Source organism: Zonotrichia albicollis, chromosome 12, assembly GCF_047830755.1.
Source record: "Zonotrichia albicollis isolate bZonAlb1 chromosome 12, bZonAlb1.hap1, whole genome shotgun sequence".
NCBI lineage: Eukaryota > Metazoa > Chordata > Aves > Passeriformes > Passerellidae > Zonotrichia > Zonotrichia albicollis.
In genome coordinates this window covers 18932383-18950588 of record NC_133830.1, presented here as the reverse complement: position 1 = coordinate 18950588, position 18206 = coordinate 18932383, and the positions used below count along the sequence as shown (strand labels likewise).

The 18206-nt window shown below is 56.8% G+C and overlaps 2 protein-coding genes across 2 annotated transcripts; one reads left to right on the top strand and one right to left on the bottom strand.

Annotated features, from left to right (window-relative positions):
- Positions 1-314: 314 nt before the first annotated feature.
- MKRN2 (makorin ring finger protein 2) lies at positions 315-13289 on the bottom strand. The gene is made up of 8 exons (XM_074550152.1): positions 13151-13289; positions 12300-12428; positions 11343-11488; positions 7943-8259; positions 5269-5483; positions 2201-2311; positions 1647-1791; positions 315-598 (listed from the first exon to the last, which is right to left on the bottom strand). Exons 1-8 carry the CDS (start codon positions 13174-13176, stop codon positions 446-448), a joined length of 1242 nt encoding a protein of 413 aa, XP_074406253.1. The 5' UTR covers positions 13177-13289; the 3' UTR covers positions 315-445.
- A 26-nt stretch (positions 13290-13315) lies between these two features.
- Positions 13316-18148, top strand: LOC113460494 (MKRN2 opposite strand protein). Its single transcript, XM_074550153.1, has 4 exons — positions 13316-13512; positions 14251-14300; positions 14807-14969; positions 17469-18148. Exons 1-4 carry the CDS (start codon positions 13316-13318, stop codon positions 17716-17718), a joined length of 660 nt encoding a protein of 219 aa, XP_074406254.1. The 3' UTR covers positions 17719-18148.
- Positions 18149-18206: the final 58 nt, after the last annotated feature.

Genomic DNA, 18206 nt, shown 5'->3' with positions numbered 1-18206 from the left:
GCCTCCACTCCGAGCTCCAGGTACTGCCTGAGGTATCATTAAGGAGAAAACCCTACACTGACCATTATTCCCAGTGGGTTTTGCACTTCTACATTTAGCTGATTTAGTGGAGAAAAAAACCCAAAAGCACCCAAACTCTAATTAGCAACAGTTTTTACCAGCTGAAGCTTTCACTGGACCTGTATTTACACTACCACTCAGCTCACAAGACAGCATATGTTAGGCCAGAGAGGGACAAAACCCTCCTGGGATTAAGGGATTTTTTTCCATGCAGCCAATTTTTTTGGTTTTTCTTTTAAATATATTTTAGTCTTTTGTTGTTGTTGCCATATAAAAACGATCTGAAAACTTTAGCAGGACTGCACAAGTGAGCAGCAGGGCACGTTTTGCTCTACCTGTGCTGGAGAGAGAGAAGCCTGGCAGGCAGGCAGGCAGCCGAGGGGGCTCAGAGGGGCTCTGGGGGCTCGCTGGGCTCCTGCTCAGCCCCAGAGAGGTGCATGAAGAGCTCCCCCAGCTCCGTCACCTCGGCGTCGGCGCCGGGCGCGCTCCGGCTCTCCCTGTCCTCGATGAAATCCCACAGGCGCACGGAGTTGAAGAACTGCAGCAGAGACACAGAGAGCAGCCTGAGCACCCCTTGGCACTGATATGTTTTATAAAAAATCCTTCTGCCAGCATCTTTCCTCCTGAGAAGCTGAGAAACTTCAGCTTCCCCATGTTTTGCTCAGTTCACCCAGCATGTGAATTGTTTTTACTTGATGACCAATGACAGCCACCTGTGTCGGGGCTGTGAGCAGCCACCAGATTTTATCATCCCTTTTCTTTCCTTAATGAAATCCTTTCTCTATTCTTTTAGTATAGTTTTAGTGTATCATTTACTTCTAATATAAAATAATAAATCAGCCTTCTGAAACATGGAGTCAAGATTCTCATCTCTTCCCTGTGCTGTGAACACCCCCCAGCCCTGGGCTGGCACCTCCCCCTGACCCCAGCCCCAGAGCTGGCTGTGAGCTCTGTGTGCCAGGGGAGGGCACACGAGGTTTTGCCCCTTCCAGCTGCCCTGAGTGCCAGCACAGCAGAGCTGTGGGCACTGTGTGTGAAAGCTTTAAGGGCAGAATCCCTGTGAGGAAAGGTTTGGAATGGTCACAAAAACAAATGTTCAGAAGCACTTCTGCTCTTTACAGACTCAGCCAGTGTTTAGTAGGATTATTATCTGTCTGCACCACACTGAGAAGAAAATGAACCAAAGCTTCCCCAGCTTCAGCTGTGCTTAAGACAGGAACTCTGCCCAAGCCCCAGAGAACTGGACAGCAGGGCACAGCCCCTCAGGGAGCCTGAAGGGGTGAGCCCCCTTCTCAAGGCAAGAATCATGCACAACTAATAAACTGCTCCAAAGTTCATACAGGACAATGCCTCCCACATCAGTCAGTCTGTGAGTCAGTTCATACTGATCAGAAATACACATCTGGCTCATAACTAGAGAAATCTGGTAAAATCCAGGCATAATGAGACTTTCTGTCTCCAAGGACAAACCCTTGGCCCAGGAACACTGAGGGGCTTTTCCCCCTTATCCTGCAGGGCAGGAGGCAGTGGCAGCAGCACAGCTGGGGCTGCAGGGGGCTCTAGGGGGGCTGCAGGGCTCTCCTTACCCTGACAGTGCCCTCGGAGCTCAGCTGCTTCCTGGGTTTCTCGGGCTCGGCGCGGGTGCCGTCGGGGTAGGCGTGCAGGTACAGACACTTCCCCCCAAAGGGACACGTCCCCTTGCCTTGCTCAAAGTACTTGCAGGGCTTTTTCCTGAGGGAATCACACACACAGGTTACTGCCTTCAGCTGGCAGGGGAGGAGGTGCAGCTCATGCCCACAGCCCCAGTGGTGCCCTGCTAACACTGAGCTGAGAGCGGGGACATTCCCATTTTCCTTCCCTCAGGCACCAGCAGTGATGGCTGAGGGATCCACACAGAGTCAGTTTAGGCAAGTGAGCTGAAGCAGCTTCAACATTTCTGAGCATTTTCAACACTCTGAGGCTGAGTGTCTGACCTACAATTGCACAGGCACAGAGTGAAGCAAGCTGTGAGCAGACACGAGGAGCTCTCTGCACAGGGGTCTGTAATTACATTAAATTTAAAAATAAAGGCTCAGCAATTGACTGAGCCTTAGAGCAGCTAAAGAACAACGTGAGGGGTGTGGGTGGCTGCTGCACTTACCCCACTCCCTGCTTGAATGCTTCAATCAGCTCATTCTTCTTCTCCTGCTCTTCCACCCAGTACACGCTGGGGATGACAAACTCGGAGATGACGCGGCACTCGGGGCAGGACCTGCAGGACAGGACACGGAGCTGCTCTGGACCTTCCACACTGCAACCCTCCTCAGACTGCCCCAGCAGTGAGGATCTCCCCAGAGAGGGGATCTGTCACCTCAGGCAGCACAGACACCTCCCCCCATGTTAGCACAGAGCTTTGTGGCAGTTCCAGTTGCAATTGCCCAGTTCAGGGCACCCAGGGCTTGTGTTTGTTTCTGCACTCAAGCAAAAGTCTGCACATTCTTCCCATGTGCAGAGACAAACTCTGCTCTGGGAGTGCAGCAGGAAGCCAAAAACACAAATTAAGATGTCTCAGCATTTTGAAATGCAAGGAGCTGATGGTCCCTTCAGTGACATTTGGAGTAAAAGTTGTGCAGAAAAGTCTGTTTGGGTAGAAGATTGAAAATATTCCCCACCTTTCCTTCAGCATGTTTGTAACTTGAGAGATGCTCAAAGAAGGAAACTTCCCTAAATGGATGTTTTAGATTCTCTCTGAGGGGGGACAGGTTTGGAACCCATTTTTGTGGAGCTAGAAGATAAAGGCATTTATGAGACAGGCACAAGTGTGGTCAGTGGGACACTGACCTGGAGCTGTGCCTGAGGGAGAAAGCCCAGAATGAAGCACATCCATAGGAAAAGATGGGAGCTCTGAGTGCAGCCCCCTCACTGAGGGGGCACTGCAGGCTAAACAAGAATGCCAATGAAAGCTCCTGACTCAGAGAGTCTGACACAGCTGATGGGGATTGGCCACTAATTAAAAACAATTCCCATGGAACCAGCTCCATCCTCTGTGTGAGAGCAGCTCAGCCCCTGTGTGAGAGCAGCTCCATCCCTGTGTGTGAGAGCAGCTCCATCCCTGTGTGTGAGAGCAGCTCAGCCCCTGTGTGTGAGAGCAGCTCCATCCCTGTGTGTGAGAGCAGCTCCAGCCCCTGTGTGTGAGAGCAGCTCAGTCCTGTGTGTGAGAGCAGCTCAGTCCCTGTGTGAGAGCAGCTCAGCCCCTGTGTGTGAGAGCAGCTCAGCCCCTGTGTGAGAGCAGCTCAGCCCTGTGTGTGAGAGCAGCTCCATCCCCTGTGTGAGAGCAGCTCCATCCCTGTGTGAGAGCAGCTCAGCCCCTGTGTGTGAGAGCAGCTCAGCCCTGTGTGTGAGAGCAGCTCCATCCCCTGTGTGAGAGCAGCTCCATCCCCTGTGTGTGAGAGCAGCTCAGCCCTGTGTGTGAGAGAAGCTCCAGCCCTGTGTGAGAGCAGCTCCATCCCTGTGTGTGAGAGCAGCTCCATCCCCTGTGTGAGAGCAGCTCCAGCCCGTGTGTGAGAGCAGCTCCATCCCTGTGTGTGAGAGCAGCTCCATCCCTGTGAGAGAGCAGCTCCATCCCTGTGTGTGAGAGCAGCTCCATCCCTGTGTGAGAGCAGCTCCATCCCTGTGTGTGAGAGCAGCTCCATCCCTGTGTGTGAGAGCAGCTCCAGCCCCTGTGTGTGAGAGCAGCTCAGCCCTGTGTGTGAGAGCAGCTCCATCCCTGTGAGAGAGCAGCTCCAGCCCTGTGTGAGAGCAGCTCAGCCCCTGTGTGAGAGAGCAGCTCAGCCCTGTGTGTGAGAGCAGCTCCATCCCTGTGAGAGAGCAGCTCCAGCCCTGTGTGTGAGAGCAGCTCCATCTCCTGTGTGAGAGAGCAGCTCCATCCCTGTGTGAGAGCAGCTCCAGCCCTGTGTGTGAGAGCAGCTCAGCCCCTGTGTGAGAGCAGCTCCAGCCCTGTGTGTGAGAGCAGCTCCATCCCCTGTGTGAGAGCAGCTCAGCCCCTGTGTGTGAGAGCAGCTCCAGCCCCTGTGTGAGAGCAGCTCCAGCCCTGTGTGTGTGAGCAGCTCAGCCCCTGTGTGTGAGAGCAGCTCCAGCCCTGTGTGTGTGAGCAGCTCAGCCCCTGTGTGTGAGAGCAGCTCCATTCCCTGTGTGAGAGCAGCTCCAGCCCTGTGTGTGAGAGCAGCTCCATCCCCTGTGTGAGAGCAGATCCAGTCCCTGTGTGTGAGAGCAGCTCCATCCCCTGTGTGTGAGAGCAGCTCCATCCCCTGTGTGTGAGAGCAGCTCAGCCCCTGTGTGAGAGCAGCTCCAGCCCTGTGTGAGAGCAGCTCAGCCCCTGTGTGAGAGCAGCTCAGTCCCTGTGTGTGAGAGCAGCTCCATCCCTGTGTGTGAGAGCAGCTCAGCCCTGTGTGTGAGCAGCTCAGCCCTGTGTGAGAGCAGCTCAGTCCCTGTGTGTGAGAGCAGCTCAGCCCCTGTGTGTGAGAGCAGCTCCATCCCTGTGTGTGAGAGCAGCTCAGTCCCTGTGTGTGAGAGCAGCTCAGCCCCTGTGTGTGAGAGCAGCTCCATCCCTGTGTGTGAGAGCAGCTCAGCCCCTGTGTGAGAGCAGCTCAGCCCTGTGTGTGAGAGCAGCTCAGCCCCTGTGTGTGAGAGCAGCTCAGCCCCTCTGTGTGAGAGCAGCTCAGTCCCTGTGTGTGAGAGCAGCTCAGCCCCTGTGTGAGAGCAGCTCAGTCCCTGTGTGTGAGAGCAGCTCCATCCCTGTGTGTGAGAGCAGCTCAGCCCCTGTGTGTGAGAGCAGCTCAGCCCCTCTGTGTGAGAGCAGCTCAGTCCCTGTGTGTGAGAGCAGCTCAGCCCCTGTGTGAGAGCAGCTCCATCCTCTGTGTGAGAGCAGCTCCAGCCCTGTGTGTGAGAGCAGCTCCATCCCTGTGTGAGAGCAGCTCAGCCCCTGTGTGAGAGCAGCTCAGCCCTGTGTGTGAGAGCAGCTCAGCCCCTGTGTGAGAGCAGCTCAGCCCCTGTGTGAGAGCAGCTCCATCCTCTGTGTGTGAGAGCAGCTCAGCCCTGTGTGTGAGAGCAGCTCAGCCCTGTGTGTGAGAGCAGCTCAGCCCTGTGTGTGAGAGCAGCTCAGCCCCTGTGTGAGAGCAGCTCAGCCCCTGTGTGTGCCCAGCCCACCCCCCAGGCAGGTGCAGCACTCACTTGATGATGGGGTTCTCAAACTGCTTGGCACACCTCCACTGGCGGATGCAGGACAGGCAGTAGGTGTGGGTGCAGTTGGACAGGATCCCAAACCTCCTCTCTGAGGCTGAGGCCTTCTCGTACACCACCTCCATGCAGATGCTGCACACCTTGTCCTGGCTGGCCTGGATGGCAAAGGCCCTCTCCATGTCGTGCTCAAAGGTTGCCATGCACATCTGTCAGGGCACAGGGCACTGTCAGGGACACAGGGCACAGCCAGCTCCCTCTGGGAAAGCATGGAGCACTCACTGAGGGCACCCAGTGCCAGCCTGGCACACCCAGCTCCCTCTGGGAAAGCATGGAGCACTCACTGAGGGCACCCAGTGCCAGCCTGGCACACCCAGCTCCCTCTGGAAAGCATGGGGCACTCACTGAGGGCATCAATGCCAGCCTGGCACAGCCAGCTCCCTCTGGGAAAGCATGGAGCACTCACTGAGGGCACCAATGCCAGCCTGGCACACCCAGCTCCCTCTGGAAACCACAGAGCACTCACTGAGGGCATCAATGCCAGCCTGGCACAGCCAGCTCCCTCTGGAGAGCATGGAGCACTCACTGAGGGCACCAGTGCCAGCCTGGCACAGCCAGCTCCCTCTGGAAAGCACAGAGCACTCACTGAGGGCACCAGTGCCACCTGTCACTGGCACAGTTGAATTTAAAGAACATTAAATTCAATCATGTGTTTGAGCCTTCAGTGCTCTCCCAGCTGTCAGAAATAAAGATGCCAGGGTGCTTCATCCAGCCCTTCCTGTATCTCTGTCAGAGGACAGGTACTGAATGATCTGGTGCTTCAAATGTCCCCAAAGAACACCTCACTGAGTAGGGGCCACACTCGTGCTCCTCTGATTACAATTAAGGCCACATTCATTCACCAGATGCTCATTTTTACCCAGGTGAGGAATCAGTCTCTTATTTCAGCTTTCCTCCAGCATTGCTCACCCCAGCAGAGACAATCCAGAGGCCTCCCCACTGCCACAGCACTGCAGGGTGAGCTGGTGCCTCAGGCAGAGACCTCCCACAGCCCTTCCCCTGGAGAGCTGCAGGCCTTCAGTCTCTGATGAGGATGAAATGGCAAAACCCATAAACTGCTGCCTGCAGCCAGTCCAGCTCCAGAGGCCTGAGCTGGCCCAGCACCATTCCCTGGGCCAGCAGTACAAGAGGAGCTCTGTGGGAGAAGCTCCACGCTGAGCTGCACCTCTCACCAGTCCTAAATACAGCCACACTCTCAACCCTAGTGTTAAGAGTATGAATGTGTTTAGGACTCCACCCCACCTACTTCCACTTCTATCCAACAGCCTCAAGAACATTCCCAGCACAATCACAAACACAGTCAAAATCTCCTTCTTAATCAGCCTAATCCAAATAACAATCTCCATCCACTCCAGAACAGAAAGCCTCACCTCCTTCTGAGAATGAAAATTCATTATAAACTTCAGAATCCCCATCAGCCTAAAAATAGATTTGTACTCCCTTATCTTCTTCCCCATTGCACTGTTCCTACCATGATCTTTCCTTGCTGAAGATTGCAATGCAGATGTTTTCCATTCCCACCTGTATGGCAGATTACCTTTGTCAAGTGGGCAGTTTGCCTTATCTCTCTCTCTGAGTGACCACATTCACACCTCCCTGGGAGGGGACATTGCTGATAACAGCTACTGAATGTCCCTGCATGGCTGATAAGAACTACAGCATCCCACTGGGAGATGGGAGCCCAGGGGGAGGAGCCAAGCATTGCTGCCCAGATATAACCCAGAGGGAGGAGCCAGCATTGCTGCCCGGATATAATCCAGAGGGAGGAGCCAAGCATTGCTGCCCGGATATAATCCAGAGGGAGGAGCCAAGCATTGCTGCCCGGATATAATCCAGGGGGAGGAGCCAAGCATTGCTGCCCGGATATAACCCAGAGGGAGGAGCCAAGCATTGCTGCCCAGATATAACCCAGGGGGAGGAGCCAAGCATTGCTGCCCAGATATAATCCAGAGGGAGGAGCCAAGCATTGCTACCCAGATATAATCCAGAGGGAGGAGCCAAGCATTGCTGCCCAGATATAACCCAGGGGGAGGAGCCAAGCATTGCTGCCCAGATATAACCCAGAGGTTCTGAGACACCAGCACGGCTTCTCCACTGGATTCCCCAGAGGAACAGCAGCTGTCTCTCCTTCCACTGGATCTTCAGAGGAAGAATCCATCCTTCTCTACAGATCCCTGCTCCAACAGAACCACCCCTGACACTGCAGGAGGGCTGAGCCACATTTCCAATTGGATTGCTACCAACAGGGTGTCAGGTTGGGTTCTGACTCTGTCAGTGTTGTTCTAGTGCACTGCATTGTTTATTTTATAATTTTATTTTTCTTCCCTATTAAAGAACTGTTATTTCCTGCTCCCATATTTTTACCTCAGAGCCCCTTCATTTCAAATTTATAGCAATTCAGAGGGGTGGGGATGGTTTACATTCTCCATTTCCAGAGAGGCTCTCCTTCCTTAGCAGACTCCTGGCTTTGCAAACCAAGCCAATCCTACAATTTCCAAGGTGATACACGGGCTCAGACTCCTACATTACAACACTTTTCACTCAACCTGCTGTACTCTAAGGCGAGAGCAGCCCCAGCCCTGCCCCGAGCTCCCCACTGCCCGTTTACCATCTCATGGGCTTTCCTCTGCTCCGGGTCGAAGGGGTGCAGCACCTGCAGGCCGCAGATCTCGCACAGCTGCCCGTGCAGGTAGAGGCAGCGCTCCCCGAAGTGGCAGGCGCCGGCGGCGGCGTAGGGACACAGCTGTTCCGCGGGGGCGCCGGGGCAGCCGCCGGGCGCCGCCTCCTCCAGGCCGCTGCAGATGGCCTCCAGGTACGAGTGTGGCTTGGGCGCCTCCTCCTCCTCGCCATCGCCGGGCTCGGGGCAGCACGGCAGCGCCCCGGCCGCCGAGGGCGGCGCCTGCTCCTCGCTGGAGCCGCACAGCTCTGCCGGGAGACACAGCAGGGATTCTCCTAAATACTGATTTGGGTGAAATGTACGTCTTTAAATCTGTGTGGCCTGACTGCAAGGCCTAGGCTCAAGGGAAACTGCTTCCATGATGGGCAGAGGTAAGGGCAGGGAGACAGAGGGTGATAGAGAGACTGCTCTGACAGAATATCAACCTGACCTAAGAATTCTTTCTGATAAAGAACTAGCAGCAAATGTCACGTGAAATTCGTAAACATGAATATGTATGAACCCATTGTGAAATTGTATGCATATGTATTTGAGAGGGGGATAAGAAGAGACCTGAAGTTCCCAGAAGTACACATGTCACTTCAGGGGAGTGACTCCCACATGCATCCAGCGCTGTAATAAACATATCGGCTTCACAACTTTCACAAAGTTGTGGAGTTTTTGGCTGTCTCTGCAAAACAGTGGGACAAGCACAGGCACTGGGCTCAGCCCCAGCAGTGCCTGACTCTTTAAGGGTTACAGTTTCCTCCCCAGTGGGGTCTCATCTCTGAGCCCCTCTGCTTGTGAATCACAGGGATCTCCCCAGGCTGCCTGCTGAAGAGTTCAGTGTTTGTGCAGGTGTGCTCTGTCACAAACCACTGGAAATCATCAGGGCTGGACAAAACCTCCGAGATCATCAGGTGTGACCCAGCACCCCAGCACACAGAGATGCTCTGCTACCTCCCCACAGTGCAACCCTCCTCAGACTGCCCCAGCAGTGAGAATCCTCCCCAGAGAGGGGATCTGTCACCTCAGGCAGCACAGACACCTCCTCCCATGTTAGCACTGAACTTTGTGGCAGTTCCAGTTGGAATTGCCCAGTTCAGGGCACCCAGGGCTGTCACAGACACCTTTTTAGGAAAATCCTTTCTGAGGATTTTTTTCTTCCTGAGAAGCTGAGAAGCTCCAGGAACAAAATGCAAACAGTGGTTATCTGCTGCTGTGGAATGCAACAGATGCATCTGTGATTGCTCTCGTGTGGATGTTTGGATTTAGTGACCAGTCATGGCAGAGCTGGCTCTTTCTATCTGTCCAAGCCAGCTGCCTTTGTTTTGTTTTGTTTTCTTTTCTTTTCTTGCCTTCTGAGATGAAACTTTTCCTTCTTTTTACTATAGTTATAATGTAATATATATATCATAAGGTAATAAATCAAACCTTCTGAACATGGAGTTAACATTCTTGTCTCTTCCTTCACCTGAAAACCCCTGTGAACACCATCACACCCCTCTGCTCGTGAATCACAGGGATTGCCTGCTGAGGAGTCAGCATTTGTTCAGGGGTGCTCTGTCACACACCCATTGGAAACCACAGAATCACCAGGGCTGGACAAGAGCTCCGAGATCATCAGGTGTGAGCCAGCACCCCAGGACAGCCCTGGACTCCTTCTCCCTGAGGGGGAACATGTTTGGAACACATTTTTTTGTGGAGTTAGAAGATAAAGGCATTTATGAGACAGGTAAAAGTGTGGTTAGTGGGAGTTCCAGGGGAATTGCTCAGTTCAGGACACCCAGGGCTTGTGTTTACTTCTGGACTCAAGCAATTCCCCCCATAGTAAACCATAACAAGCACAAGGAGACAAAAGAAACCCCCAAATTTACCAGTCAACCACACCCTACAACTGCTGCTACAACCAGCCCCAGCACCCCATAATAAGGGCAGGGCTTAGATGCAACTGCCAACCCCCCTAGAACAAAGCACAGCCCTAAAAATAAAACAAATTCTATCATTGCTCCCCTGTGCAGAGACAAACTCTGCTCTGGGAGTGCAGCAGGAAGCCAAGAACACAAATTAAGATGTCTCAGCCTTTTGAAATGCAAGGAGCTGATGGTCACTTCAGTGACATTTGGAGTAAAAGTTGTGCAGAAAAGTCTGTTTGAGCAGAAGACTGAAAATAATTCCCCACCTTTCCTTCACCATGTTTGTAACTTGAGAGATGCTCAAAGAAGGAAACTTCCCTAAATGGATGTTTTAGATTCTCTCTGAGGGGGTACAGGTTTGGAACCCATTTTTGTGGAGTTAGAAGATAAAGGCATTTATGAGACAGGCACAAGTGTGGTCAGGGGGACACTGACCTGGAGCTGGACCTGAGGGAGAAAGCCCAGAATGAAGCACATCCATAGGAAAAGATGGGAGCTCTGAGTGCAGCCCCCTCACTGAGGGGGCACTGCAGGGACAACAGCTGCTCCAGCAGCTCATGGCACAGCGGGTCCTAAAGGTTCTGGGGCTGCTGGTCAGCACGGGGACACTGGGACAGCAGGACACTGGGGACAGCAGGACACTGGGAGCACAGGGACAGCAGGACACGGGGACACAGGGACACTGGGACACTGGGACAGCAGGACACTGGGACACAGGGACATGGGGACAGCAGGACACAGGGACAGCAGGACACTGGGAGCACAGGGACACTGCCACATGAGAGCACTGCAGCCTCAGCAGGAAATGAAGCATTCCCACAAGGGCAGAGCTCTGCCAGGTCCCAGCTGCTCCAGAGCCCTCTGTGCCCACTGGGCACAGGACCAGGGAGGGCAGAGTGGGCAGAGCTGCCCTGCAGGGCTGTGGGATGGAGGGAACTGCAGCAAGGGACACCCAGGGCACCCAGCTGCTCCTGCAGGCAGCTCTGCCAGCCCAGCCTGGGGGGGTCTGAGGTGCCCAGGGTGAGGAGGGAGATGAGAATGTGACTCCATGTTCTCAGAAGGCCAATTCATTATGTTATGATATTATATTAAAAGAAATGCTATACTAAACTACAGAGAAAGGAGACATCAGTTCTTACTGAAGGGCACACCTGCAGGGATGAGGGCTCCCTCCCAATGCCTGAGCACCCCCAACATGAAAAAACTCTTCCTGATGTCCGGCCTGGAGCTCCCAAGGCCTGAGGGCTCACCCAGCTCTGGCAGCAGAGCCTGACACCCCGGACAGAACACTCCCCTCCCTCCCTCCCTCGCCCAGGGAGCCCGACGGGAGCTGTCCCCTCCAAGGCCTTGGGGCTCCGATAAGCACCGGGGACAGCACCTCCCTCCTCCCTCCTCCCTCCCTGCCCGCGGCCGCACAGCCGCTCCCACTCACTCACTCCTGTCCCGCAGCACCAGCGTCCTCTTCTCCCTCCGGCTGCGGGGGGCGCCGGCGCCGGGCTCGGGGGGCGCCCGGGGGCTGCCCGGGGCCGCGGGGGGCGCCGGGGCCGCGGCTCCGCCTGGGGGCAGCTTCACGTGGTCATACCTGCGGGGAAACGGCACCGGGAAACAAACCGGGACATGGAACCGGCACCGGGAAACAAACCGGGAAACAAACCGGGACACGGAAACGGCACCGGGAAACAAACCGGGACATGGAACCGGCACCGGGAAACAAACCGGGACACGGAAACAGCACCGGGAAACAAACCGGGATATGGAAATGGCACTGGGAAACAAACCGGGACACGGAAATGGCACCGGGAAACCGGACACATGGCTGAGCCGGGGGGGAACGGGATCCCGGACAGGGCGAGGGACCGGGGGGACAGCCCAGGGAAAGCAGGGAAGATGGGGACACACTCCGGTAGAACTGGGGACACTGCAGCAGCAGAGCAGGAGCTGCCAGGGGAGTGAAGGAGCTGCTCCATGGACACAGCCACGTGTGCAATATTTTCAGGGGACAGAAATATTCCCCAGCTGTGCCCCAGGCAGGAGAAGCACAGCCAGAACCTCCCTGTGCCCTCAGGAGCAGCCAGAGCAGCTCCAGGGCCTGACCCCGGCCTGGCACATGGGCAGGGAGCTGAGGGAGCTGCAGGAGCCTCAGCCAGTCCATGCCTGGTTCTCCTCAGAGCGTTCCCCTGGGAGATTTAACCTGCAGACCCCAGGGAGAGCTGTGGAACTGCTCAGCCCTCCCCCAGAGCTCCATTCCCACAGAGCAAAACACGCCCTGACACTGAGCCAGAGCACAACTGCACCGCTGCAGGTGAAAGCTGCTTTAGGCTCTGAGGGCAAAACTCCCATGTAAGAAATGATTTCCTGCCCAGGAGCCCCGCGGTGCCCGGCTCGGTGCTCACCTGCAGCGGGAGCCGTAGGCACACTGCCCCTTCTGGTAGTACTTGCAGATGGTGGAGGATTTGCTGGTGGCCAGGTCATGGGAGAACAGGCACTTGCTGCCCTCCCGACACACGCCCTGCAAGAAATACCTGCGGAGAGAGACACGGCTCGCTCAGGGCGGGCGCTGCCTTTGCTGTTTGTTTGTTTGCACAGAAGCAGCGGGGCTGGCAAAGCGCTCCCAGCCCTGGAGCCCGAGCTGTGCCCGAGCAGAGCGCCCCACGGCAGGGATGGGCACTGCCGGCGGCCCCTCGGGACCCAGCGACCCTTCATGAACAAAACTCCCGAGGAGCCCTGGACGAGCCGTCCCGGCTGACCCCGCCTGTTACCCGGGCACCCCCGGCCGGGATCCCGGGCAGCCTCCGGGGAGCGCAGGGCTGGGGACAAGGAGGGGACAGGGGGGCAGCCACGATCCCCAGCTCGGCACGGGCCGGTCCCGACGGGGGAGAGCGGAGCGAAGGGCTGTGAGGAGCGGGACAGGGGCCGGGCCGGTGTTTGAGGGGTCTGAGGGCTCCGGGCCCGGGCGGAGCGTGGGGGGCGTGAGAGCGGAACGAGGCGCGGGGCACGGGGCGGAGGCGGTGCCGGCGGGGAGCCCGGGGGCTGTGAGGGCCGTGAGGGCTCTGAGGGCTGCGCGGGTTCTGAGGGCCGTGAGGGCTCTGAGGGCTGTAAGGGTTCTGAGGGCCGTGAGTGCTGTGAGGGCTGCGCGGGTTCTGAGGGCCGTGAGGGCTCTGAGGGCTGTAAGGGCTCTGAGGGCTGTAAGGGTTCTGAGGGTTCTGAGGGCTCTGCGGGTCTGGCCCGGCCGGGCCGCGCTCACCTGCACGTCACCTGCTTCGTGCTCATCGTGCCGCCGCACTGTCCAGCCCGCCCGGCTCCTCACGCCGCGCACGGAGGTTCCGCGGCACGGGGGGGCGTGGTCGCTGCCCCGCCCCGCCCCGCGGCCGCGTTTCCGGCCGGACGGTTTAGGCCGGCGCGCCGAGCCATGGCGGTGCTGCGCGTGCGCCACTGCCGCGCGCTCCTGTACTGCCGGCGCGCGCCGCTGCGCTGCCCCGCGTGCGGAGGGGACCTGCGCGGAGCCGGGCTGGCCTCGGCGCCTGTGCGCCTGGACAGCCCCTTCCGGCACGGCCACGGGCAGCCCCGCGCCTTCCTCATCAGGCCCACCCGCGGCACCTTCCTGGAGTAACCGCCAGGGGGCGCTGAGGGAGCGGAAAGGGCGGGAACGGGAGGGGAAAGGGCGGGAAATGGGCGGGACCGGGAGTGGGAATGGGGAGGGACAGGGGAATAGGCATGGGGAGGGAACGGGGCGGGACCGGGAATGGGAACGGGAATGGGTCGGGACAGGGGAGTGGGAACGGGAATGGGGAGGGAAGGGGGCGGGACATGGGAATAAGGGATGGGGAGGGTTAAAGGACAGGGTAATGGAATGGGAACGAGGACGGGATGGGGAATGGCAATGGGGCGGGAACTGAGAGGGAAATAGGGAGGGAAAAGGGTTGGGAAAGGGGCGGGCACTGAGGGAACGGGGAATGGAACGGGAGGGGAAGAGGGAGGAGAATGGGGAATGGGAGGGAAAAGGGGAGGGGGAATAGGGATGGAAAAGGGGCGGGCGCTGAGAAGGAATGGGGAGGGAAAGGGAGTGGGCAGGAATGGGCGGGAAAAGGGAATGGAAAAGGAAGGGGGAAGGAAATGAAACGGGAAGACAAGGGAAGGGGGAAGGAAGGGGAATGGGAAGGGAAGGGAAGGGAAGGGAAGGGAAGGGAAGGGAAGGGAAGGGAAGGGAAGGGAAGGGAAGGGAAGGGGCCGGGTCAGGCTCACAGCTCTGCGGAGGGCAGGCTGTCCCCCCGGCAGGTGAGGGGCAGCCCTGCCGGGCTGTGCCGGGCCCCGCTGTCCCTCAGCGCCGCTCTGCCCCTCCCGCAGCGGCTACGACGGGCACAGCGACCTGCACGTGGGCATCAGCAGCTCGCAGGGTGAGCAGCGCGGGTGCTCCAGCTCGGGATATCCTGGGATAGGCTCATTGGGAATGGTCTCACCCTGCAGCACTGCTCCAGAGCAGATCCATTGCCCTGCATGGATTGAACAGGCACTGAATGGAATACACAGGTGCCTTCCACCCCTGAAATGAAAGGCTAGGCTTGCTTTAAAGGAATTACAGTTTTAATTGAGTTTAACACAGTTCTTGCTAATTCTAAAACACCCCTAATTAAAAAACATTTTTAAAAGCCACATTACAGATCCTATTGGGCTCTACCTAGAGCAGGCCCACCCTGTACGTTGTACATTTAGATGTACATTTCATACAGAGCCAGTCTCCTTTGGGGGTTAAAGATGAAGCCTGATAGTTGCTCTGATTATTGAAGAGCCAACCCTTTTTTCAAAGCGTGCTGTGAGAACGAGCCCGGGTGTTTGCAGGGAGCCAGGGCTGCATTCCCTGCTCTGATGGTGGGAGGCTGTGTGTGTGTGTGTGTGTTTGCAGGTGTGGTGTACAGCTACGACCAGGAGGGCGTGCACAGGGATGCCAGGGGCTGGGAGCAGTGCATCAGCATCCCCCTGCTGCAGCCGGACGCGGGGCAGCTGCTGCAGCTCTGGGACAGCCTCCTGCAGGAGTTCTCCCTGGAAGAGGCCTGGCTCCCCCACAGGTGTGTGCTGCCACTAGGGCTGCGTTTGGGATGGGCTCCGGGCTCACTCAGGACTCCATTCCTGGCCTGCCTGCACAGAATGGGCTGAACTTTAGGTAAAACTCAGCTGCTGGAACATAAAAGCTCTAAAGAAAGAGGTGGCTTTAGGGAATTTTGCACTAAAGCCCCAGTTCAGTGAAACATCACCTGCATGCTGCTGAGTACAAAAGTCCAGGCACAACTCCATAGTTATTTTTCCGGCAGTTTGAGGTGTGTTTGCATTTAAAGGCTGAGCACAGTGATGGGATTCTTGCCCAGCTGTTGTGGTGAGCAATGGAGAGCAGGCTGATCTCTGCTCTGCTGGTGACAGGGCAGGAAAGCAGCACTCCTGGGATTGGCCCTCAGAGCCTGCCTGGGTGCCACCGAATGAATGCAAACATTAAAGAAAAAAGAAAACCCTCCCATCAAATCAAAAGCATTTTTAAGCAATTCTGTATGTGCTGACTATAAAATTTCAGGGAGCAAACATTACCCCCCAAAAGAGATGGAAAATTTGATTTAGAGCAGAATGTGCCACTTGTGAGGAAGATATGGAACAACTGGGAGGGAGGGGGAGTAACTGGAGAGTATTCCTGGAGTAAGTGCTCCTTGGGAGTGGTGGTGGGTGGCAGTGCCCCACTCAGGGGTGTGTGACAGTGACACTGCCCCGCTGAGGGTGTGTGACAGTGACACTGCCCCGCTCAGGGGTGTGACAGTGATCAGGGGTGTGTGACAGTGACACTGCCCCGCTCAGGGTGTGTGACAGTGACACTGCCCCGCTCAGGGTGTCTATCAGTGACACTGCCCCGCTGAGGGGTGTGTGACAGTGACGCTGCCCCGCTGAGGGGTGTGTGACAGTGACACTGAGGGGTGTGTGACAGTGACGCTGCCCCGCTCAGGGGTGTGACAGTGACAGTGCCCCGCTCAGGGTGTGTGACAGTGACACTGCCCCGCTCAGGGGTGTGACAGTGACACTGAGGGGTGTGTGACAGTGACACTGCCCTGCTCAGGGGTGTGTGACAGTGACACTGCCCCGCTCGGGGGTGTGACAGTGACACTGCCCTGCTCAGGGGTGTGTGACAGTGACACTGAGGGGTGTGTGACAGTGACACTGCCCTGCTCAGAGGTGTGTGACAGTGACACTGAGGGGTGTGTGACAGTGACACTGCCCTGCTCAGGGGTGTGTGACAGTGACACTGAGGGGTGTGTGACAGTGACACTGCCCTGCTCAGGGGTGTGTGACAGTGACACTGAGGGGTGTCTATCAGTGACACTGCCCTGCTGAGGGTGTGTGACAGTGACACTGCCCCTGCTGAGGGTGTGTGACAGTGACACTGAGGGCTGTGTGACAGTGACACTGCCCTGCTCAGAGGTGTGTGACAGTGACACTGAGGGGTGTGTGACAGTGACACTGCTCCGCTCAGGGGTGTGACAGTGACAGTGCCCTGCTCAGGGGTGTGACAGTGACACTGCTCTGCTCAGGGGTGTGTGACAGTGACACTGCCCCGCTCAGGGGTGTGACAGTGACACTGAGGGGTGTGTCACAGTGACACTGCCCTGCTGAGGGTGTGTGACAGTGACACTGCCCCACTCAGGGGTGTGTGACAGTGACACTGAGGGGTGTGTGACAGTGACACTGCCCTGCTGAGGGTGTGTGACAGTGACACTGCCCCACTCAGGGGTGTGTGACAGTGACACTGAGGGGTGTGTGACAGTGACAGTGCCCCGCTCAGGGGTGTGACAGTGACACTGAGGGGTGTGTGACAGTGACACTGCCCCGCTCAGGGGTGTGTGACAGTGACACTGAGGGGTGTGTGACAGTGACACTGCCCTGCTCAGGGGTGTGTGACAGCGACACTGCCCTCCTGAGGGGTGTGACAGTGGCACTGCCCTGCTCAGGGGTGTGTGACAGTGATACTGCCCCACTGAGGGTGTGTGACAGTGACACTGAGGGGTGTGTGACAGTGACACTGCCCCGCTCAGGGGTGTGACAGTGACACTGCCCTGCTCAGGGGTGTGTGACAGTGACACTGCCCCGCTCAGGGCTGTGTGACAGTGACACTGAGGGGTGTGTGACAGTGACACTGCCCCGCTGAGGGTGTGTGACAGTGACACTGCCCCGCTGAGGGTGTGTGACAGTGACACTGCCCTGCTCAGGGTGTGTGACAATGACACTGCCCTGCTCAGGGTGTGTGACAATGACACTGCCCTGCTGAGGGTGTGTGACAGTGACACTGAGGGGTGTCTATCAATGACACTGCCCTGCTCAGGGGTGTGTGACAGTGACACTGCCCTGCTCAGGGGTGTGACAGTGACACTGAGGGGTGTGTGACAGTGACACTGCCCCGCTCAGGGTGTGTGACAGTGACACTGCCCCGCTCAGGGCTGTGACAGTGACACTGCCCCGCTCGGGGGTGTGTGACAGTGACACCGAGGGGTGTGTGACAGTGACACCGCCCCGCTGAGTGAGGTGTTTCCCAGGTACGAGGAGCAGCAGCACAACTGTTTCACCTTCGCCCTGGCGTTCATCAACCGCGTGCGGCAGGCCCGGGGCGGGGCCGCGCTGAGCAGGGCGGAGTTCACGGAGCGCTTCGTGCTGCCCCGCTCCAGGGAGGCCGCGCGCTACCTGCGCCTGCAGCAGCTGCTGCGGCACAGCGACATCCACATCGTGCCCCTGGCTGAGCAGCAGCAGCACAGCCTGCCTGGGAACCACGGCCCGCCGGAGGAGTGATGGGAAACGAGGGGCACAGCAGGGGTTAAGGTTTAATGTGGGTAAATCACCGTTACCTAAACCCTGCAGCTCAGGGTACTGAGCGTGTGCATTTCAGGGAAGTTACACACACACAATGTACCCACTACGGGGAATTTCCATGGAACTATTCCTGTGGAAAAATGTTCTGTGATTTAACATTCACTGCGTGCTCTGTTCTGCAAAAACACTTCACAGCAGAAATCTGAACTGCTGTGGGGTTCAGGGATTTACAGATGAACTGTGGGAATATCAGCTGTAGCAAACCAAAATGGCCTTTCCTGTCATGTAGTATAACACTGAGTGAAAAAAGGGAACGTGTGCTTGTGTGCGCTAAATCCCATCCCTGTCTGACTGTTCATTTCCTTTCCTGTCTGTTAATTACTAATAAATGTACCAACAAATAAATCCAGCCTCTTTGCCTGTCAAATTTCTTTTTCCATTCTGAACTGGGCAAAGTAAAGAAGCCA